The following is a 24269-nucleotide window of genomic DNA, read 5'->3' on the forward strand; positions in this document are numbered from 1 at the left end:
AACAAATACCACTAAAACAGAACAAATAAACAAAAATACGTTGAAATACACAAAATATACTTTGCTGTTTCTTTCCAAAAAACATTATTGAAGACAGTTTCACAAGAAAACCAAAGGCCCTTTAACTTTTCATTTATTATATGTGAAACAAAGCTACTTGGAAAATAGCTACCAGATCTATACAGGGACGCATGTGGGGAAGATGACGATTAAGCCCCCCCCCCTGTATCCATATTTGTACAACTGTCTCGTATTTTCCGTATACTTGAGTGTGTTTTGAGTTTAAACGTATTTTTACTCTCCTCTCCCGAAAACTTTCACATGTGCGTGCTCGGGTCGATTAAATTAGCGATTTACCACCACATAAGTATATGTTCCATATTCAATTACCTTTTAACTTCAGTAATTTACGTAAGGGAAGAATATAAAAAAAGTAGAAACGAACAAAAATCACTATAAAAAAGAGTTTGGCTACTGCCCTTTCCCTTCCCCTAACTATAAGTCTAAAGTCTACTGTGTCATTTATGCTTTACTGAAGAAGAATACTAAAACAAATACTTCCTTTTGTACATAAAACATTGAAAATAAAAGTAAAACTACAGTGAAATTAAATCTTGAATTACTCAGCTTTCCAAGGGCAATTCAAGACACGCACAGTTTTCATTAAAACGCAAATGACGCAGTTGGCTCTAGACCTCTACAGTTAGCGGATGGGGAAGGGGGCAGTGACCAAACTTTTTTTACATTTGATTTGAGTATTCAATTTAAGTTTTACTTTTTTTAAGATTTATTTATTCATTTATATAAGCACCTGTTTTTTGTTTGTTTTCTATGTTGTGGTTTATATATGCATGGCTGGACCAACTAAATTAGCGAGTTACAGTCAAATAAGAATGCGTTCCATATTTAACCTCCTCTTTCCTTCACTATTTTACGCAGAAGATAGATAATAAAATGTTTTTTTTATAATAAAATCTTTAATTTATAAAACTGAACTTCAAACAAAAATCTGTATTTTAACTGGAGGGTTCACCATTAAAGCGGTTTTAGCCTGAGAATTTTTTTTTCGAAATAACAGTGACAAGGGTCTGATAAATTTTTAGAAAATGTCAAAAAAAAGAAAGTGTGGATTTCGTTCACTGTCGCAATAGAATGAAATCAGACATTTTGTATACATTCAGCAACTGCTGAAATACCTTATCCATTGCACAACTAAGATTCTAAGTTCATGAATCTACAGATAAATGCTAAAATTTATTAATGTTGCTGCATCTGTGCTTTAAAATATAAACAAAGGAATTTTTCGAACTTTGACGATGAATTATATTATACAAGCCATTTCTCATCTAGTCGGAAATATTAGAAGGTCAGAAACTTGAGCGATATCCGTAAATATAATCGTATTAAAGTATCTGAAAATGGATGGACACGTTTCTCTTTTAAGTAGGCCTAAGGTATTTAATAAAACCTTTTTATGTGTTTCTAAAAAAAGAAAAAAATACTTTTTATCCATCTTATTTGCCAAAAATTAGACAGTGACACGATTTCGTAGATCACATATGCCTATGTTTATTGCTCTTAATGGATTTTGTTTATATTCCTTGGAATCCGTTTTAGTTTTTCGGATATCTTCTTCTCTTTTTTTTGAAATTAATTTACATTTGAATGAAAAAGCAACAAACAAACCTTTTGAAAAATCCCGTTCAGTATTTTAAAGCAATAAGTTCAAACTATATAAAAGGTTCCCTTTAGCATTATTTTGCGTTTATTATTAATATGGGTTTAAAATTAAGATGGAGATACAAGAAAAAAAACCAATCAATAGAAAGATTATTGAGCAGATAATACTTAAGCGATAAGGTAAATTATTTTGGACGACTCGGAATATGACAATAAAACAACAACAAAAAACTTTTCTAATTTAATACAATAAATTTTTCATCACTTTTATCTATTTCTTTATGATTATGATTCTTGAGGTTGCCCAAGTTTTCATTTTTTTTTTAATTTAACAGTGCATGGGGTAAAACTCAGACGGATTGACTCCTACTCTAGTCATTCACAAGTATCCAACAAGAGCAGTAAAGGATTTTTGGACTTTTTTGCTAATAATGGGTATTGGTGCGTGACTCACCTTTAGTATTAGATTTTAGGTTTTAATTCTGATAATTTTGGTTTTAATTGAATTCTATTTATCTTCAAATTTCAGCTTTTATTAATTTTATTTTTGGTGTGTTTTTCATGTTCACTTCCTGTATTGTTTGGTTTACTCATCTTTTTTTGGCATTTTCCTTAAAAAAAAAATTTCACGGTGAAGAAGGAAGGCTGTCCTCCCAAAATAATAACTTTATTTTCACCATTTTCGTTGGCCAAAAAAAAAAACATTTTTGATCATTTTTTTCTTCAGGATTTTTTGTAATAGCAGGCCAATGCGGTTTAAGAAATTATAGATATAACAGGTGTCCGTAACCCATTACACCTCTGTGAGAGGGACTGCATTCTTGTACTCCAAAATCTATAAGAACAAACCATGGGATGTCAATTGAGTTTAGTAAAGATTATCAGCTTTTCTGCCTCTCTAAAGGGTTTTAATCCGGTCTCTAGAATAATCTTCATCTCTATAGGGTTTGAATCCGACCCCATAGATATTCGTGCTTAGATATTTCTAAGAGTGAACCAAGGGATCTCAATTAAGTTCGGTAAAATTATCTGCTTTTCTGCCTCTCTAGAGGGTTTGAATCCGACCCCATAGATATTCCTAAGAATGAACCACAGGATCTCAATAAAGCTTGGCAAAGATTGTCAGCTTTTCTGCCTCTCTAGAGGGCTTGAATCCGACCCCGTAGACATTCCTGCCTGGATATTTCTGAGAATGAATCACGGGATCTCAATTAAGTTCGGCAAAGATTATCCGCTTTTCTGCCTCTCTGAGGGGTTGGAATCCGACCCCATAGATATTCCTGCTTAGATATTCCTAAGAATGAACCAAGGGATCTCAATAAAGTTTGGCGAAGATTGTCAGCTTTTCTGCCTCTCTAGAGGGCTTGAATCCGACCCCTTAGACATTCCTGCCTGGGTATTTCTGAGAATGAATCACGGGATCTCAATTAAGTTTGGCAAAGATTATCCGCTTTTCTGCCTCTCCGAGGGGTTTGAATCTGACCCCATAGGTATTCCTGCTTAGATATTCCTAAGAATGAACCACGGGATCTCAATAAAGTTAGGGAAAGATTGTCAGCTTTTCTGCCTCTCTAGAGGGCTTGAATCAGACCTCTTAGACATTTCTGCCTGGGTATTTCTGAGAATGAATCACAGGATCTCAATTAAGTTTGGCAAAGATTATCCGCTTTTCTGCCTCTCTTGAGGGGTTTGAATCCGACCCCATAGATATTCCTGCTTAGATATTCCTAAGAATGAACCATGGGATCTCCATAAAGTTTGTCAAAGATTGTCAGCTTTTCTGCCTCTCTAGAGGGCTTGAATCAGACCCCTTAGACATACCTGCCTGGATATTTCTGAGAATGAATCACGGGATCTCAATTAAGTTTCGCAAAGATTATCCGCTTTTCTGCCTCTCTGAGGGGTTTGAATCCGACCCTATAGATTGTCCTGCTTAGATATTCCTAAGAATGAACCACGGGATCTCAATAAAGTTTGGCAAAAATTGTCAGCTTTTCTGCCTCTCTAGAGGGCTTAAATCCAACTCCTTAGACATTCCTGCCTGGATGTTTCTGAGAATGAATCACGGTATCTCAATTAAGTTTGGCAAAGATTATCCGCTTTTCTGCCTCTCTGAGGGGTTTGAATCCGACCCCATAGATATTCCTGCTTAGATATTCCTAAGAATGAACCACGGTATCTCAATAAAGTTTGGCAAAAATTGTCAGCTTTTCTGCCTCTCTAGAGGGCTTAAATCCAACTCCTTAGACATTCCTGCCTGGATATTTCTGAGAATGAATCACGGTATCTCAATTAAGTTTGGCAAAGATTATCCGCTTTTCTGCCTCTCTGAGGGGTTTGAATCCGACCCCATAGATATTCCTGCTTAGATATTCCTAAGAATGAACCATGGGATCTCAATAAAGTTTGGCAAAAATTGTCAGCTTGTCTGCCTGTCTAGAGGGCTTGAATCCGACTCCTTAGACATACCTGCCTGGATATTTCTGAGAATGAATCACGGTATCTCAATTAAGTTTGGCAAAGATTATCCGCTTTTCTCCCTCTCTAGAGGGTTTGAACCCGACCCCATAGATATTCTTGCCTAGATATTCCTAAGAATGAACCACGGGATCTCAATAAAGTTTGGCAAAAATTGTCAGCTTTTCTGCCTCTCTAGAGGGCTTGAATCCGACCCCTTAGACATACCTGCCTGGATATTTCTGAGAATGAATCACGGGATCTCAATTAAGTTTGGCAAAGATTATCTGCTTTTCTCCCTCTCTAGAGGGTTTGAACCCGACCCCATAGACATTCCTGCTTGGATATTTCTAGGAATGAACCAGGGGATCATAATTAAATTTGGCAAAGATTATCCGCTTTTCTGCCTCTCTGAGGGGTTTGAATCCGACCCCATAGATATTCCTGCTTAGATATTCCTAAGAATGAACCATGGGATCTCCATAAAGTTTTTCAAAGATTGTCAGCTTTTCTGCCTCTCTAGAGGGCTTGAATCCGACCCCTTAGACATTCCTGCCTGGATATTTCTGAGAATGAATCACGGGATCTCAATTAAGTTTGGCAAAGATTATCTGCTTTTCTCCCTCTCTAGAGGGTTTGAACCCGACCCCATAGATATTCCTGCTTAGATATTTCTAAGAATGAACCACGGGATCTCAATAAAGTTTGGCAAAAATTGTCAGCTTTTCTGCCTCTCTAGAGGGCTTGAATCCGACTCCTTAGACATTCCTGCTTGGATATTTCTGAGAATGAATCACGGGATCTCAATTAAGTTTGGCAGAGATTATCTGCTTTTCTCCCTCTCTAGAGGGTTTGAACCCGACCCCATAGATATTCCTGCTTGGATATTTCTAGAAATGAACCAGGGGATCACAATTGAGTTTGGCAAAGATTATCCGCTTTTCTGCCTCTCAGAGGGGTTTGAATCAGACCTCATAGATATTCCTGCTTAGATATTCCTAAGAATAAACCACGGGATCTCAATAAAGTTTGGCAAAAATTGTCAGCTTTTCTGCCTCTCTAGAGGGCTTGAATCCGACTCCTTAGACATTCCTGCCTGGATATTTCTGAGAATGAATCACGGGATCTCAATTAAGTTTGGCAAAGATTATCTGCTTTTCTCCCTCTCTAGAGGATTTGAATCCGACCCCATAGATGTTCCTACTTGTATTACTCTGCATACGTGACCCTTGGGTCTCAGTTGATAGAGCATTACACGGGACCTTGGAACTAAAGGTCTAGTTTAGTCTGAATACTACTCAGTTTATCTATCATTCTTAGAAGAGGAAAACTTGGGTTAAATAGAACAGACTTTTCAAAGATATTTTTTTGAAATCATCACTTTTTGAAGAATGATTTTCTTACTTGTTAAATAAAGCCACAGTGCAACCAAATGAAAAGCAACTGAAAGAAGAAACCTGTAATTTTCAGATCCTAATCATTTAAACAGAGTACATATAATCCTCAACAACACTTTCCAAGCCTGGAAATTGTAGAATAGTCCGTAGTATGGTCGGGGCCAAATTGATCGTTACCAAAATGTAGCTACTTGTCTTTCGAAAAAGGAAAATGCTCCACTGAACAAACATGGTGGTATTAAATTAGTATAAAGTACGTGTTGCTCATGAAACGATTGAAAAAAAAAAACTTGTACAAAAAGTCAAATAGAGCACACAATCCTCCATCAGAACCTCACACATGTGAAAATGGTAAACGTCTTATGTCAAAAATTATTCCACTTTTTTTTAATTGAAACCGAGGACTTATCATTTGTATTTCACTAACTATATATTTCACCACTCCTGACCACATTTCACGCTTCTTGTCCAAAGTAGGTCCATATTAAACTTCTTTTCGCAAATTGAAATACTGAAGAATTTAAAAATAGTCGTTGTTCATCAGCTACAAACTTACCTATTATGAAAAAAAATACTGTTCATAAGACGCTTTATCTACGCATGTGTATGATAGCACTCTTCAGGCATCCAAAAAAAATGATAAATTTCTTTTTCATCGGAGGGATGACAATGGGGTGGAGCCCTTTTCAATTTTACTAGCGTTTGCCTCCGAAAATCCAACATTAACTGCAACAAAAAAAAACTTGAAATAAAGAAAAAAAGGTCTTCTCTTATATATAGAGAATTAAAGAAGAAAAAATTTAGTAATATACAAGAATCAAAACACAAGAGTAGAAAGGTCATAGTATAGCAAAAACGAAGAAAAAGCAAGAAACAAATGAAACGTTATATAATGAACGAATAGAATTAAGATTATTGTAGTATATATAATTTGAAAAAAATAATTGTCACAAATTCGTTGAAGATAACTGATCTAACATTACATTTAAAAATTAGGTTTCGTTTACCAATATAAAAATATGGATGGATAAATAATAATTTTCATTAAAATGATTACACGATTGTTTCCTGTATTTTCCCTATGAGCGAGCGTCGCTTTTGAGGGGAAACAAAAATGTTCTCTTTTTGCTAATTATGTTTTATTGACAAATTCTTATACCTTGTAACACAGTACCTTATTAAGTTTTTTTTTCTTTACAGTTCTTTTGACTAGCGTTTTTAAATATGAATTATAAGTGCAACAGAGCACATTTTCACTAACAACAAAATTTTTTGTACGCAGTCGCAGTTGCAAGTTTTCACAATTGGAAGTAGTCACAGTTACACTCACAGCCAGAGTAGCAGTAGTAGTAGTGGCCCTGAAAGGTTTAGGTTAGTTAGTACCCTTACCTGTTCCTAAAATATTGTAGATAGGCCTTTTTGATAACTTGGATACAAGCTCAACATACCCTTTCGATTCAGCTCAACATACCCGATTTAGCTCCTCTTTTTCTCAATAATAGGTTCTGCATGTAAAAATGGACAAGTTGCATAATCTACTGTCTTTGTTTCGAGGGCTGCGGGGGCATAGCATCCCCAGAGGCTTAGCCATTTGACGTTATGACATTTCCAATAAAATGTTTTTTAAAGATCCCTATCAATGTTAAGAAGAGAATCTAAAGGTCAAGAGGGGTGAGGGGCAGCTGCTCTTCGTTCCAATTTCAACAAACCTTTAAATTTTCAACTTAACATCCAAAGCTGTTACTCAAATATTGCTGTTGTGTCCTTTCGAAAACCCTCCTGCATATAGTGTACTTTGATTTTGTTCGACCCCCTTAACATTTTCTAAAGGTTTTGTCTCAATATGCTTAGCCTTTCCGGAGATTCAGGATCAAACATGCCCTCTTTTCCCAATAACCAACTTTGTATATGAACAATGGGCAATTTATATAAATAACAACACTTGCCGAGGGACTGTGGGAGGTTGAGTTATCTACGGAGATATAGTTATTTGATTTTGACGACTATTTTGAACAAGATCGGCATTCCAGATTTGGATCGGATATATTTGGAACGAAGGAAGCTAAGGAGAGAATGGGAGAGGGACAGTTTGCTACCCCCAACCACTTTCTAACATCTTCCTCGACATGCTCTGAAAGTTCAAACTACCATAAGCTGTTCTTGTGATATTGCAGATACTCCTTTTGATGAACATAGGTGGGTGCACATATTATCTTTAGATTTAGTTTAACATGCTTTTCAACATTCCTCGAAGTTTCACCTTAACACCCATAGCCTTTTCAAACTTACCTAGAATAAAAAATTCCTCCTTTTTCCGAAGGATAAATCCTAGATGTAAAAAATCGAAAATTGTAAAATTTACAATCCTTACCAGGGGGCTGTAAGGGGCATTGCATCCCCGGAGGCATGGTTCCTAGACCTTTCGGTTGTTTTGAACAAAATTACTTTTTCTAAATTTTGACCAGTGATGAGGGGAGGGAGCAACAAAAACGGACAAGGGGGCTAGTTACCCTCCGATAGCCCGTCAACATCAACATCATCTGAAATTTTCAACTTAATACCCTAAGGCGTTCCTTAGATATTCACGATACGTCCTTCAGAACATCAGCAGGCACACAGTGTGGTCTTATTGCGTTCACCATCCCTCTTCAAAGCTATGGGGGGGGGGGGTTAAGTCGTCCGCATAGGCATAGTTATTGCGGCTTTTAACTATTTTGAACATCATGTCTATTTCAAAATTTTAATCGAATATCTTTGGAGGGATTACAACTAAAAAGGCATGGGTGGGGGCTGGCAGCCGTCCAACCACTTTTCAACATCCCTGTCAACATGTCTTGAAAGTTTCAAATCAATACTCTCAGCCGTCCTTATTGAAGATCCTGCTTTTTGATAAACCAGATGCACGTAGTGCTTTTTAATTTAGTATAACATACCCCACAGATTCTCCAAGACTTCACCTTAATGCCTTTAGCCTTTCTGGATAAACTCAGAATCAAATATTTCCCCTTTTTCTAATGATACACCCTACATGTAAACAATGGGCAAACTGCATAATTTACAATCGTTGCCCCGGGGCTATGGGGGCATGGCATTCCTGGAAGCATAGCTATTAGACCTTTTGAATAGTTAAGACAAAATGACAATTCAAAAATTTTGATCAGTTTTGAGCAGAAAGGCCAACTAGAAAGAGCAAGGAGGGAGGGGGGTACCCTAAATCCTTTCTTTAAAATCTCCTCAACATACCTTGAAATTTTCAACGTAATATACTAAGTCATTCTTTAGGTATTATTGATATTCCCTTTTCACAACCAGTAAGCACATAGAGTGTTTTGATTGTGTTCGGCATTCCTCTCAACATTTACTTAAAATTTCACCTTAAAAGCCTACCCTGCAGTTTTGGAGAACCAGGATCAAACATCCCCTCTTTTTCAATAAAAGTCCTTATATGTTAACACTGGACAGGTTGCGTAACTTATAGCCCCTGATCGGAGGCCGGAGGGAGGTGTGTCAACTCCGGAGGCTTAGTTATTTGACCTTTGAACTATATTGAACAAGATGGGTATCTTAAAATTTTGGTCTTAATGAGTTTGAGGAGAAATGGAATGGGAGGGAAAGCTGGTTAACAACATAAAAACATAAAACAGACAAGCAATAGGACACAAACATTCTTACAAATGACAGATATGAAACAATACAAAAAAAATTAATAGTAATTAACAAAGACGAAAAGTAAAAAAAAAACCTACAAGTTTCAGGGAAAAAAAAGTACCAAATGACCAATAGAGATGCAGAGCGAATTTTCCAGCGCCAATACCGCCACTTAGTTTTTCCTCTATACAAAAATTAACGATTCCAACTCAATTGTTTCATCTTCAATGAAACAATTCCTAGAGTGCAATGTATACTATCTGGCTCAGATTTAATAAGTCAGCAGTGGAAGATACCTGATACCCCAGCGAGAATCATGACCATTCACCCAGAAAATTGTAGTTTACAGGCTGAACGATTATTCAAGTTCAACAGGAGTTACTTTAAAGAAGAAAAACGCATAACAAACAGGTAAAATAATTTCTCGTGCAACAATATGCTCCACATTGAACCACAACTAAATAACACTAAATTAGGCACAAAATATCTTTCGTTCAAGTCTAATAAAATAATAATGTAAAATAAAAACGACAATAACTAATAAATATAAACAGCTTTTGATTATTGCCTTTTAAAAATCATTTTACTTTCTCTTTGTAGGTGCTGAGAAACCCATATGATTGTAGCAGCTGGGGAAATCGCTCTAGTACGCTATTCTAGGGGGAAACAAAGACCTAGCTGTCAGTATCAGGGGTACAAGAGTAAATGACGAACAATGTATTTTCAAACAGTAAATTTTAGATGTTCGTGGGTATATATATAAATAACACTCGACAGTCTTTAAAGTGATGAAATTGATAGTCTTCGGAACATTGGGACTAAAACTGATTGCGATTCATACGTAGCAAGTTTTACTTCGTTAAATATGACTTGAAATTGGATTAGCAAACTATAAAACATATTGAAGGCATAGCTTAATATGTATATTATAAATAGAGGGCTGTAAAATCCTCGGGTATTGATGACTAAGCTTCCACGATTACTATTAATCAAAATATTTAGCCATAAAAACTTTTTTAAATACATAGATACCAAAGAGAATGCCCTATAAGAAGATTAATTTAAGCCTCAAGCAATTTAGCCATAGACTTCGTAAAGAGACGCTTACACTGACTTTTAACAGGGAATTCTCTCTTTAATATGACAGTCTTAAACATACAATTGTGGTATTCGACGTCTGTTTCCATTTCACAGACAAAACTAATAGAGTAAACTGAAAGTCAAGAAACCTTATTTTTCGATTATATCTTTATGCTCTCAACGAAACAAATTTCTGGAGCGAAAACTCTTGATATTCTCAGACTTCTTTTTGTGTCTCGTTTGCATTCGAGGAAAATCCATTTTGCTTACACTCCTAATTGGTGACCCAATAAATTTCAGGAATTTTGAAAAATAACCCTGGGCGATAAAAATTTTAGATTGCGCTATCAAACTTCCAAATGTGTCATATTGTATCAGAACCTCTAAATTTAATTAAAACAGTGCGATTGTGCCGCGTCGACACGACTGGACAGGATACCAACCAATTGACGCTGTAGCAAGAATATTCTACGGGATTATAAATTTTGCTACTGGTTCAGAAATACACCGTATTTCTTTAGCGTAGAAATATTCTTTCGTAATTACTGATTTTTTTTTTTTCGAACTTGAGCTAAAGTAACTTTTCGGGAAATATTAATTTTGCACTGTGTACGACAGCCTATTGTTATGTTTTCCTCTGTTTTAGTGTCGACTATGTTCATTCCTTTAGATTCTACTTATAAACTCTATCTTTCTCAAATTTCGAACCCAATTACACTTCGAAGTTTGTAAGTTTATAACTTCCCATGTTAAAGTGTTTCAAACCACTTCTTTAGACAACTTAACTTCGCTTCTATATATAACTTTTAAATTCGCTGCATTTTGTAGTACTGGCCGTATTATTTCCTTAAGTCACCTACTAGTGTCCCCTGAACGGAAAACTGCATCGCCTAAAGCTTTTGCTACAATACTTTAGGTAATTAGTGTCGTCAAGATAAAAAAAAAGCAAACCTTATATATTTATATAAGTTTACCTGTTGATTATCTCGAGCAACTTCCTCGTGGATAACCATACGTTCTGGATAATCTTTACCAACAATGCAACGTGCTTTTTCTTGAATTTCTAATGGAGCTTTCCAAGGCTCATGAATATATTCAAACGAAAAATTCAATAGCTCAGGAACATATCGCCTGTAAGAGGAAAAAAGTCTTTCCATAAATACAGGCATTACAGCTAATAATCTGTTCCACGAAAACAGTTTACTGCTACTTCGAAGGGCTTTAAACTGAAAACAAGAACCAGAGAAAATTCAAAAATGATTATGTCTTCGACAAAATTTAAATAAATAACGATACTTAATTATCGGAGTGTCTATTTTTACAAAAAGTTTAAGATTCTAGTATCCGGATACTAAATATTGTTCAGGAAATTTATTATTTCAGTTATAGTTCATGTCTTGACTGAAATATTTCAGCAGTTGCCAAAATGCAACAAAAATAACTAATATCTTATGATAGAAATACATATAGTGAAACGAACACCCTTGGCTGTGTTTTGGTTTTTGTTGCCATCTTTTGTCAAAACTTAGTATATTATTCAAATTTTTCGTACAATTGTTGGTCTTTCGACATTGTGCCCAAATATAAGAAATCCAATTTTCAGCATGTAAATTCATGAGCACATGAAGTCCCCGATGGAAAGTGATGAGAGAGATAAGTGACGAGAGATATTACAACTTAACACAGGGAGTATTAGAATCATGTACGAATAAACTAAAAGCACACGGAAACTAGTATACATGAATAAGTAAAAGAAATTTCAAACGAACAGAAATTAAAATAGCAATCAACTCAAATTCAAGACAAATAAAATTGCCATGAATGAATAAATGTTACCTAAGAAAAACAGAAAGAAAAATAAACAATCACCTCACATTTATAACGAAGATAAATTCCTAGAAGTAAGACTGAGGCTGCCACTCACCCTATCAAAACCCGCTAAAATGGCAAGGTTCCATTTCAATATCCCTGGAATTCAAAAATATTTTGAAAGTTTTTTTTTTCATATAACACTAAAATTTCAAGCTTCCAGAAAATTGTTTTCATTTTAGTATCATTATATTATGCGCTGTGCCTTATTTATGCGTTATGTATTTCTAGCTATTTATGCGTTATGTGTTATTAGTGTTTATGGGGTTTTTTTTAAGAGTTTTTAATGTTATGCACTAATGAGCTACAACAAGCCATTTATTATATATTCATGAGTTATTATGAGTATTATGAGCTAGTTATTGTCGTCCTTTTCGTTAGAGGGGTAATTTCGTATTTTTCAGTTTTCTTTTCATTTATTTCCTATACTCCTCTGTTTACATTCATGTATGAATAGAGGGTATAAATAAATTATCATTATTATTATCATGTTTAAAACAGTCAACCTAGTTCCATTATTCGTATATTCAAGAAATTCTTATCTATGTTTCTTCTTTTTAAGTACACCCCTTACTAATATATGGAAAATCAACTGGCGAATAATTCATTGATTCGCCAATTCCAAATATTGCTTAAAGACAAAAAATTGCTTTCAAAAAGATGGCTTCAAAAAATTTAGAATTTTTAGTTGCATTTCAGTTTTCCAAACCTTTGAATTTAATGAAATCAAAACGGAAAATGGCAAAAAAGTGGGCTCTTTAAGTAGTACAACAAATTGAAAGTCATAAATGTACTTATTTTTATGTTAAATACGTCTTCAATACATTCTTCAATTATAAATTATAACTAATGTTTCACGCATTGACATAATGACATAATGTTTCACAATTTAGTATGTGTTTCAATTATAAATTGTCTTCAATAGATTGCGAGACCATTTGCAATTTTCAAGACCATTTTTCCGAGAAAAAAAGAAAAAGCAAAAATCATAAAATGAAGAAAACTGAAAAACTGCCGAAAGTGAAAACTGAAGAAAAAAACAACCAAAAAAGCTGGCTAAGGAAGATTTTCAACCAATGAGTCACGAAAACAAAGCAAAATTTTCGGTAAAGGCCTCTGCGAAGTCGTTTAGACCAACAGTGTGGTTTTTATTTGTCAAAACATGAAAAAAAAAAGAAGAAATTAATCATAATAATCAAGACTGCTGGAAAGAACTAATGAAAATAGACTGATTGTTTTAATGTATAATGATACTAACTTGAAGGACAATTTTAGGTTTACCATGTTATAATTACAAAAAAAAATTTTTTCATATATTATGTTTTCAATAAAGGGAAAATGTTGCTCTGGTCTTTAAAATATATTAAGGGCGCTAGACCAACTCCCGTTTATGGTAGTTTCTGTTCGTTTTACATTTATCTTGGTTATTGATTTTTATTTCTATTGGTTTTAGAATTCATTTATTCATCTCAGCGGCATATTTTATCTTTACATTTGATTAATTATTTTTATGTATGTAAGTCTTGGGTTTCACCAATCATTGACGGAAATGTCTGTTCATTTTAATTTTGATTTACGAAAGCCGCAACAACACTATAAATATGCAAAACAATATAAATAAGCAAACTTGAATATTCAGTCAGCATTTTCGATCAGCAACAGTTTTGTAAAATACATTTAAATAATCACTTTGCTATGAAATACCGTCTCGCGTACCGCTTTCCACATGGGTTGAGAATTATAAAAAAGAATTTTCTGCTCCAGATCCACGTCTGCAAAATAGTTATAAAGTGAAACTCCTTTATTTTATTTATTTGTTTGCTTTTGTTTAGCATGTTTCTAGTCCGGGACTGATGATTACAAGGAGCCTGATTATTTCTGCAATTGGTAAACTAAAGATAAAAAAGTCTAGAGGATTTGATGGGATTTCTGCACAGCATTTGTCGTTGTGTGGTGAACTGTTTATGGAACACTTAGTCCTCCTTTACCAAATTATATTTAATCTTGGATTTGTCCCTGATTGTTTTCCAATTGGATGTTTGACTTCTATCCCCAAGAAGAAAAAGCCTCCTTCTAAGTGATCGTCTGATGTTATTCGTCCGATAACAGTCGCAACTTTATTGTGTAAAATTTAGAGAATTTGATAACTGATGAGTTGTGAACTAAATGTACGGTTCTGGCCCATCAGTTTGGTTTTCAGTCTCGCCTTGGGTGTGGTCAAGCCCTTTCTGCTTTGGTATCTGTTTTAACTGATGAAGAAAAACGCGTTGAAAGTATTGCTCTAGCTTCCCATGATGTAAGACGATTCACTTCTCCATGAAGATATTATATTTGAATTGGGTTTGGTCGGTGTTGACCCCTGCATCCTAGTCCCGCTGGCTGACATGTATGAAAATCTGAAAGTGGAACTTGGACGTCCTCTATTAGCTAATGAGTGTACTAGTCTCTTATATGATTTTGCTGTTTCTCTGTGTGGAAATCCCCTTCTCCCAGTAAAGAAGGGGGTAAGACAAGGTGCTATCTCGTCACAGACAGCCTTTAATAACAATATTGTAAGGCCACAATCAAAGTCACTTATGACTTATATTCTGCGTTGCGTTGATTTGTCTTTAATGAGTTATGCGGATGATGTACTGAACCTAAACAAGTCTCTGCAAGGACTAGAAACTAATTTCATCCAGTTACAACAAGAGTATGCCCATATTGTACTGCATTTCACTACTGAAAACTCTGAAGTACTGCTTTTTAACTCGAAATCTGATGCTGGTCAGAGCGTCACACTTGGTGATTCTATTGTCGAGCTCGCGGATGATATTGTGTATATGAGCCTGCCTATTGGACAGTCAATGCTAGAGACGTGGCGAATACTGCTTTCTTATTTTCAGAAGCGGTCTTCTTTTACGTATAGCTGTATAATGGCAAATAAGCGGAAGTTTGATCGTCGTCTTTTTCCCAGGTGTACAATACTATGGTTTTCCCTCACTATTTGTATCTTATCCCATTTTGGCGCATTTTTACGGTTACAGATAAACTGAAATTACGTTCACTGTACTACAAGTATGCAACTTTTTTGCTTCGTTTACTACTGTGGAGAAGCAATTGGTATGTTACAGGCCAGTACTGTGCCACCAGGCATGAAGAAGCGATTCTGTCGTAAATTGACCGATATAATTCGTCGGTCAAGACCCACCCGTAGGCCGATGTTTTACAGCAGTAGTCAGCATCTGTTTCTCTTTGTTGTGTTTTTGTTTTGTTTGTGTTATATGAATCAGTGTCTTTTGCTTTTCGTTTTGTTTTTCTCTTTGTGCTCTATCTGTTTTTCCATTGATGGGTATTAAATACATTCATTTATACATACATCCAATATATATATATATATATATATATATATATTTTAGAGTGGCGAAACCCTATATAGGCCAGTGTATTCTCCTGATGAGCCCTTATGTTGGGTGTTGCCTCTGAATTATTTGTCTATATTATTTTTTCTATTGTTTGGTAAATGACGACTTATACTTATTGACGACATGACTGCCTGTCCATGGATTATTCTTTATGGTTGATTGTGTGTGGCTATGCTGTTTGACCAATGTGATTGTATGGACCTATGTGATTGTATGGATGAGTAGGGTTAAGGCCTCATTCAAGTGCTGGTCTATATTAATCACTAATCTAGGAAAACAGTCTTCCTTTTCTCCTTCTGTCTCTCTTTTTTTTTTTTTTTTTCTTTTTTTTTTGTTTGTGCTGTTGCATTGGTGATTTCTCTTTTCATGATATATATATATATATATATATATATATATATATATATATATATATATATATATATATCATGAAAAGAGAAATCACCAATGCAACAGCACAAACACAAAAAAAAAAAAAAAAAAAAAAAAAGAGAGACAGAAGGAGAAAAGGAAGACTGTTTTCCTAAATTAGTGATTAATATAGACCAGCACTTGAATGAGGCCTTAACCCTACTCATCCATACAATCACATAGGTCAAACAGCATAGCCACACACAATGAACCATAAAGAATAATCCATGGACAGGCAGTCATGTCGTCAATAAGTATAAGTCGTCATTTACCAAACAATAGAAAAAATAATATAGACAAATAATTCAGAGGCAACACCCAACATAAGGGCTCATCAGGAAAATACACTGGCCTATATAGGGTTTCGCCACTCTAAATTCTCTACCCAGCACAGTGTTGTGGCTACCACAGAATATCCATGGCATCCCCGCGTCAGGTATCACCCCCAAAATACATGCCTATGAAAAAAAACAGCAAATGTAAAACAACCAAGTAAAACCAAAACAAGCTTATCCTGTTAATATATCCCTCCCTTTAGCAACAATAGGTAAATTAAATATTATAAATTTTACCAAATCACAAACATTAACACATTGCAAAAAACCTGAATGAACTAAACAATTATAGAATTCACCTTTACCATGTGGCTAATTTTTAAGAAAATCTTATAGAATTCACCTTTACCATGTGGCTAATTTTTAAGAAAATCCGCTCAATTAGAAACACAATTCAAAATAAATGGTGCTGTGACAACATTTCTCGAACCTCCGAAATTAGTTGAAAATTTCATTAAGTGTTTCTAGATAATTCTTTTGATATTTATTTAAAAGTTCGTTATAATGAAAACTAAATTTTTTAAATTGCCAAGTTAATTTATTTGCAGAAAAACCTCTTGATATCAATTTTTGGCTTAAGATTTTACATCTATTTTTAAAATCAATATAATTACTACAAATCCTTGCATAACGAAGTAACTGTGAGAAAAACGCTGAATATGTGATATTCGAGTGTATATTACTTTCAGGGAATGGGAAACTAATCACTTCAAAATCAAAATCATCCGTTCTATTATACATTTTAAAACTTAATTTATTATTATCACAAATATTAATATTTAAATCTAAGAAATGATCTTCATGACCAGCGCCATGACTAGGCTCAAGAATAAGCTCTGATGGATATATATTTTTAGAAATATCAATGAAATCCTTACAATTTAAGACCAAAATATCATCTAAATATCTTTTATTATTTGACAAAGCCTGTTTTAAATTAATTGGATTATTCTTATCCATCATATATTTATATTCTAGTTGACTTAAAAACAAGTCAGATATAAATGGGCTTGCATTCCCCCCCATGGGAATTCCCATAATTTGCTTGTACAAATCACCCCCAAATCTTATATAAGTATTGTATAAAAAAAATTCCAATAACTCAAAAATCATATCCAAGCTGTAACATCTCAAGTTAACTGTGGTATTAAAGAAGTTTGTCCATATAGCTTTTTTATTATAAATGTCTATTTTTAAGAACCTTTTACTAGATAAGAGGAAAGATTTCTTGATAACAGTTTTTAAATTATCAAACACTACATTAAGTGATAAATTAGTATACATTGTCGCAAAATCGAAAGACTCAATTCTTTTAGCTGAAACCATTGTTAAAGAATCTATCACCTGCTGTGAATTATTAACACTCCAATATGGATTAAAATTCGAAAATTTTTTAATACCAGAACAATAGGTTTTAAGTTTATTTACAATTTCCTTTAAAATTAAAGAGAGGTCAGTAGCAGCAATGCGGGTTGGACATTTAGCTGCTCCAGCAATAAACCGTGGTTTAGGGGGATTCTTATGAAATATTACAGTCTAATATAGGAAAGGGAACTTTTTATCATTGTCATTTATTTTAATATTAAATTTTTTAAAAATTATTTCTTCAGTCTTTTCAATTAAATTCTCATCCTCTATATTTACCTTTTCGTAAACATTAGTTGTGCATAACTCCCTTTTTAAGATATCACAATACAGCTTCTGACAAATTATGGCAAAATTATTATTAGCTTTATCCACAGGCACAATTACAAATTCATTTTTTAGATTAGCAATTGCTTGTTTAATCTTCGCATTATAAAATAATGATTTAGTGTTACTATTTTTTAAGTTAGAATATATTTTATTTCTTATTCTACTAATAATTAAATTCTTCCAACTTTGAAAACTCTCTTTATTTTTATTCTCTTTCTTACACCACTTATCAATAAATAAATCAAAATCATTTTCCAAGCCATCAAGAACACTCGATGGTTTCAGATGATGAGAAAGACGGAAATTAGCCCCTTTATTCATTATAATTTGAAGATCATCTTGCTTTATTATTGACAAGTCCCCTGTTATAACATGTTTGTAAGTAGGATTTACAAATGGGCCAAGTTGCTTACAATTACAAACCGGTTTCCAATTTATATCACTATCTGGTTTTTTTAGTGTTAAATTGTAATTAAAAATAATTTGCCCAATAGTTTTTGAAAATTTATAAGTTAAAACTGGACTATCATTATAATTCAAATTACTAGGAAGGGCCTGTTTCACATGCCGCTGATTTAAAATTTCTGGTAAATTAATATCTTCAATCTGCTTACAAGTAAAATTAATAGGTAAATATAATCTGTTATCCTTATTACTAATCTTATCGAACTTTTTCTTTTTTGAAATAAATTTCGTTTTAGTTAGAATGCAAATTGTATCACATATTACTTTAAAATTATAATCAAGAGCTGTATTATTCTTAACAATCCAGAAAAGTTTGATTAAATTCCTCTTGGATAAATTATTTAGACATTTTATTACAGAAATCATACCCCTAGATTCAAGTAGCTGGCATAGATCTATAGAAAGCATATGTACATCTAATTCATTTTTTCTATTATTTTTCCTATGTCCTCTCGATCGTTTTTTACCTTTAGTAGAACAAGTAAAAGAAGGATGATCCATAAAACCATCAATACATTTAACAACAACATGAGACATGTCACCATATTTTGCTACACGATCATTTAGCCCAAAAGGATAAGCTGTACCAAGAGTATGGATCCAGAAATCCTCCTGTTTACGTAGTCTATTATTCTTCTCTTCTTTATTTAAATTTTCTAATTCTAAATTTTCTAAAATTGTGACAGTTATATCTGATATGGAACATTTACCATTATTACAATGTTGAACTAGATAGTTATTAGTTTTTTCATTATTAACTGTTGTCTTATGTCCAGAAAATCTTTTATATATATTATTAGTTGTTTTTCCCACATATTGTAGGCAGCATTTATTACATTCTAATAGGTAAATTACATTGGTTGTTCTACAATTAACATTACCACGTAACTTGCATGCAAAATTGTTATTATACAATGTACTTTTAACAGAAGTCCGTGGGACAAAATGGTCTTGGCAAAGAAAACAACGACTTTTACACTTACTAACTTTCAAAAAATCGTTCCGAGTTCCGAGGCTAATATTTGTGTTTTGTTGCATAAAAAATTATTGAAAATAAATCCAAAACAAACCAACATCCAAATCAAAATCCAACAATCAAAGTCCAAAAAACATGCCAAGGTCAATAGGTCAATAAATACATAAACAAAAAGATGAAAGAACATGAAATTTGCATAAGTGCCACCTCACCAATAATTAACAATATCAGGTTAAAAACCTGGACCAGGGTAAAGGTCTGTCGGGGAGAAAACTAAAAAAAAAAATTTTCTCCACCAGCACGGGATCCAACCTGGAATAATATCATGAAAAGAGAAATCACCAATGCAACAGCACAAACACACACACAAAAAAAAAAAAGAGAGACAGAAGGAGAAAAGGAAGACTGTTTCCCTAAATTAGTGATTAATATAGACCAGCACTTGAATGAGGCCTTAACCCTACTCATCCATACAATCACATAGGTCAAACAGCATAGCCACACACAATCAACCATAAAGAATAATCCATGGACAGGCAGTCATGTCGTCAATAAGTATAAGTCGTCATTTACCAAACAATAGAAAAAATAATATAGACAAATAATTCAGAGGCAACACCCAACATAAGGGCTCATCAGGAGAATACACTGGCCTATATAGGGTTTCGCCACTCTAAATTCTCTACCCAGCACAGTGTTATGGCTACCACAGAATATCCATGGCATCCCCGCGTCAGGTATCACCCCCAAAATACATGCCTATGAAAAAAAAAAACAGCAAATGTAAAACAACCAAGTAAAACCAAAACAAGCTTATCCTGTTAATATATCCCTCCCTTTAGCAACAATAGGTAAACTAAATATTATAAATTTTACCAAATCACAAATATTAACACATTGCAAAAAACCTGAATGAACTAAACAATTATAGAATTCACCTTTACCATGTGGCTAATTTTTAAGAAAATCTTTAGAATTCACCTTTACCATGTGGCTAATTTTTAAGAAAATCCGCTCAATTAGAAACACAATTCAAAATAAATGGTGTTGTGACAACATTTTTCGAACCTCCGAAATTAGTTGAAAATTTCATTAAGTATTTCTAGATAATTCTTTTGATATTTATTTAAAAGTTCGTTATAATGAAAACTAAATTTTTTAAATTGCCAAGTTAATTTATTTGCAGAAAAACCTCTTGATATCAATTTTTGGCTTAAGATTTTACATCTATTTTTAAAATCAATATAATTACTACAAATCCTTGCATAACGAAGTAACTGTGAGAAAAACGCTGAATATGTGATATTTGAGTGTATATTACTTTCAGGGAATGGGAAACTAATCACTTCAAAATCAAAATCATCCGTTTTATTATACATTTTAAAACTTAATTTATTATTATCACAAATATTAATATTTAAATCTAAGAAATGATCTTCATGACCAGCGCCATGACTAGGCTCAAGAATAAGCTCTGATGGATATATATTTTTAGAAATATCAATGAAATCCTTACAATTTAAGACCAAAATATCATCTAAATATCTTTTATTATTTGACAAAGCATGTTTTAAATTAATTGGATTATTCTTATCCATCATATATTTATATTCTAGTTGACTTAAAAACAAGTCAGCTATAAATGGGCTTGCATTCCCCCCCATGGGAATTCCCATAATTTGCTTGTACAAATCACCCCCAAATCTTATATAAGTATTGTATAAAACAAATTCCAATAACTCAAAATTCATATCCAAGCTGTAACATCTCAAGTTAACTGTGGTATTAAAGCAGTTTGTCCATATAGCTTTTTTATTATAAATGTCTATTTTTAAGAACCTTTTACTAGATAAGAGGAAAGATGTTTTGATAACACTTTTTAAATTATCAAACACTACATTAAGTGATAAATTAGTATACATTGTCGCAAAATATAAGTATATATATATACTTAGAAAACGGAATGATTAGAAAACTTATAGCATTTAGAATAGTTTTAAAAGCTGACAGGAAAACCTAAATCAACATAACACACCCAGATGGGTGGCAAAAGCAAGCAACAACAACCAACTATAAATAAGAAAAACAATAAGAGGATATCAACAAAAGAAGAGAAAAAAAGAAGCAGCAGGTTACCTTATATAATCACCAGAGGGCTCTAGCCTCCTTCCAAATGTGACTGGACTGATACAACTTGAACAATTTAATACCCGTTCAAAAGCTGATGAAGACACCCACAGCCAATTACCAACATTTACTGACCAATCGGAATCAATCAATTTCTCAGCAAAATATCTAGCACCTTCCATCCAATTGAGCCAAAGATCGCCTCGTGAAAAGAACAAAGCAGCCGCATTTCGGGCAGAGTGATGCATCCATCCTTCCTGGATTTAAACAAAAAACTATCTAAAAAGCACGATTACCACTGTAAGAATTCAAAACCTACCCCAAAAAATGAGCCTGAAGTTTGCTCTATAGCAATCGTGAAATTGGATATAAGGATTAACTACATGAAAACATAAATACCAATATGTTTTTCTTTTACTTATACAAAGCCATCAATTAATAGATAAAAATAATTCGTACTTGTCGAAACTATATGGATTGGTAGGGGAACGAGCTTCCCTAGGTAAAAAGAAACGTAGTTTTTTGTTTTGTTTTTTATAAACTTTCGCAAAAAAAAACCTTTTTTCATTTTAGTTTATCCCTTGTATAAAGTAAAACGATTGGGGTACTGGGCACCTGGGTATTTGCGACGTCACTCATATGAAAAATGTTCATGTGAAAACCATGACTCGCATATACTTACAGGAAACTTTAACAATTAAATATCGCACAAAGTTAAAAGATCTGTGCAGATTCTGTATGGATTTTTTGGATCCTGTGTTACTAATACATTATTTACATCTCTCAACTTTTCTTCTTGTCAGGCCTGGAACTACCTTTTCTGGTGCCCGGAGCAAATGTGATGGATAAACAGCCCCTCCCCCTAAAACTTACATTATTTACATAGGATAGAGAAACAGATTTTACTATAATAGTTTAATTTAATACTGAAAAAAGACAACACAACCAAGATCAAGGGCATCCTAAGCCTCTTTTCATTGAGGGGACGTGGGTGAACCATAAAAAATTTACCGAATTGATACCTGATTGTTACTGAATAAATTGAATTGCCTTCAAATAAGCAACTGACAAATGTAAGTACATAATCAAGGTCAAAGCGAAATTCGACACAATTCGATGTTCTTCCACCTCTATATTATCAGAAACAAGGGTGTCATTGCTACTGTTCTATGGGGGAGGAGGCGATGACAAACATATGCTTTTGAAATTAAAAATTATGAAGACCATATATGAATAAAAAAAAAAACAGAAGTGAGAGTTTCTATTTTTGTGCAAGAAGTGACAAGAGAGAAACTTAAAGCGTTTTTTTTTTTTTTTTTTTCAGTGAAGAACGAAGTCTATAGAACAGCGAACCAAAACACAATATAAGAGTAAAACCGAGGATATCTTAGATGAACTAAGAAAGATTGACGGCGATAACAAAGGCAGCTATTTAACGTGAAGCAATTAAGAACCTAAGATTCACTTCACAGCAATTAAATGGGAATTGTCATTCTCTAAGAGGGCGGAACCAGCAGAAATGTCAACAAAAATTGCGTTTTGAAACTCCTCCTACCTATCCCCAAAACTGACTTCTATGCTATTTCATGTATATTGACATGTCTGATCCTTTTAATGCCTTTTGTAAAAAAAATGATAAAAGAAAACATAATGTATTCAAGTACTTAATTTAAAACCGAGTTTATTCAGACTTTCGGATCTTTTGTTAAAAACACTAAATTTAAACGAATAATTTTACCTGATTCAACTGTCGCATAGCAGCATCAATAAATGGGTATCCAGTCATACCGTCCTTCCATTTTTGGAACCATTCTTCGTTATTATACCATTTAATTTTCAAACATATCGGATTAGTATCGATCTTGTCAAACTCCGGATTTCTTCGAGACATGACATAAAAATATTCTCTCCATAAAAGTTGCCCTAAAAAAGAAGCATCAGCTTGAAGAAATACTAGCTCAATTAATTTAATTTAAATTAACTTGGCAGATATTAATTTGAAGGAGACTACAGTAAGCAAACAGCATAAGCGCAAATAGCGGACATGTATTTCTTTTGCTGATTCATTTATCTGAAAAAAAAATACTCCCAAGTAAATAGCCATTACAAAGCATGCTTTTTTCAATAGCTTAGAAGAGGATCCATGCTCTTTTTTTCCCGCTAAAAAGAATATTCAATGATCTAACTTGATTTTTGTAACATAAGACTATTGACTATTGAACCATAACATCTTAGCTTTCGTGAAAATAACAGCCGCAGGGTTCAAACTAGACCCAAAAATGAGCTAAACACTCTTTAAAATTGAAAACAACAAGGGATTTAATTCATTATTTGTTTTTTTAGAAATAATAGCTGCAGGGTTCAAACTAGACCCCAAACTGAGCTAAACACTTTAAATTGAAAACAACAAGGGCTTTAATTCATTACTTGCTTTCATAAAAATAACCGCTACAGGGTTCAAACTAGCCCCAAAATTGAGCTAACCACTCTTTAAAATTGAAAACAACAAGGGCTTTAATTCATTACTTGCTTTCATAAAAATAACCACTGCAGGGTTCAAACTAGCCCCCCAAATTGAGCTAAACACTCTTTAAAATTGAAAACAACAAGGGCTTTAATTCATTACTTGCTTTAGAACCTCATGTTTTACGAGTTTTCTTTTAAAGAATTTTAACTTATTTGACCTTTATACTGAATTATACAAAAACGTCATGTTTAATGTTAA

General features: G+C 33.5%; 1 protein-coding gene across 1 annotated transcript in view; it reads right to left on the bottom strand.

Annotated features, from left to right (window-relative positions):
- Positions 1-1648: 1648 nt before the first annotated feature.
- The window catches only part of LOC136025131 (cryptochrome-1-like), a gene marked incomplete at its 5' end in the record, with an annotated part of 39235 nt that continues 16614 nt past the window's right edge, over positions 1649-24269 (bottom strand). The window contains 4 exon segments of the mRNA XM_065700877.1: positions 1649-6260; positions 11237-11393; positions 21554-21801; positions 23283-23467. Of these exon segments, the coding sequence (XP_065556949.1) occupies positions 6129-6260; positions 11237-11393; positions 21554-21801; positions 23283-23467 (722 nt within the window).

Source organism: Artemia franciscana, chromosome 3 (assembly GCF_032884065.1).
Source record: "Artemia franciscana chromosome 3, ASM3288406v1, whole genome shotgun sequence".
Classification (NCBI taxonomy): domain Eukaryota; kingdom Metazoa; phylum Arthropoda; class Branchiopoda; order Anostraca; family Artemiidae; genus Artemia; species Artemia franciscana.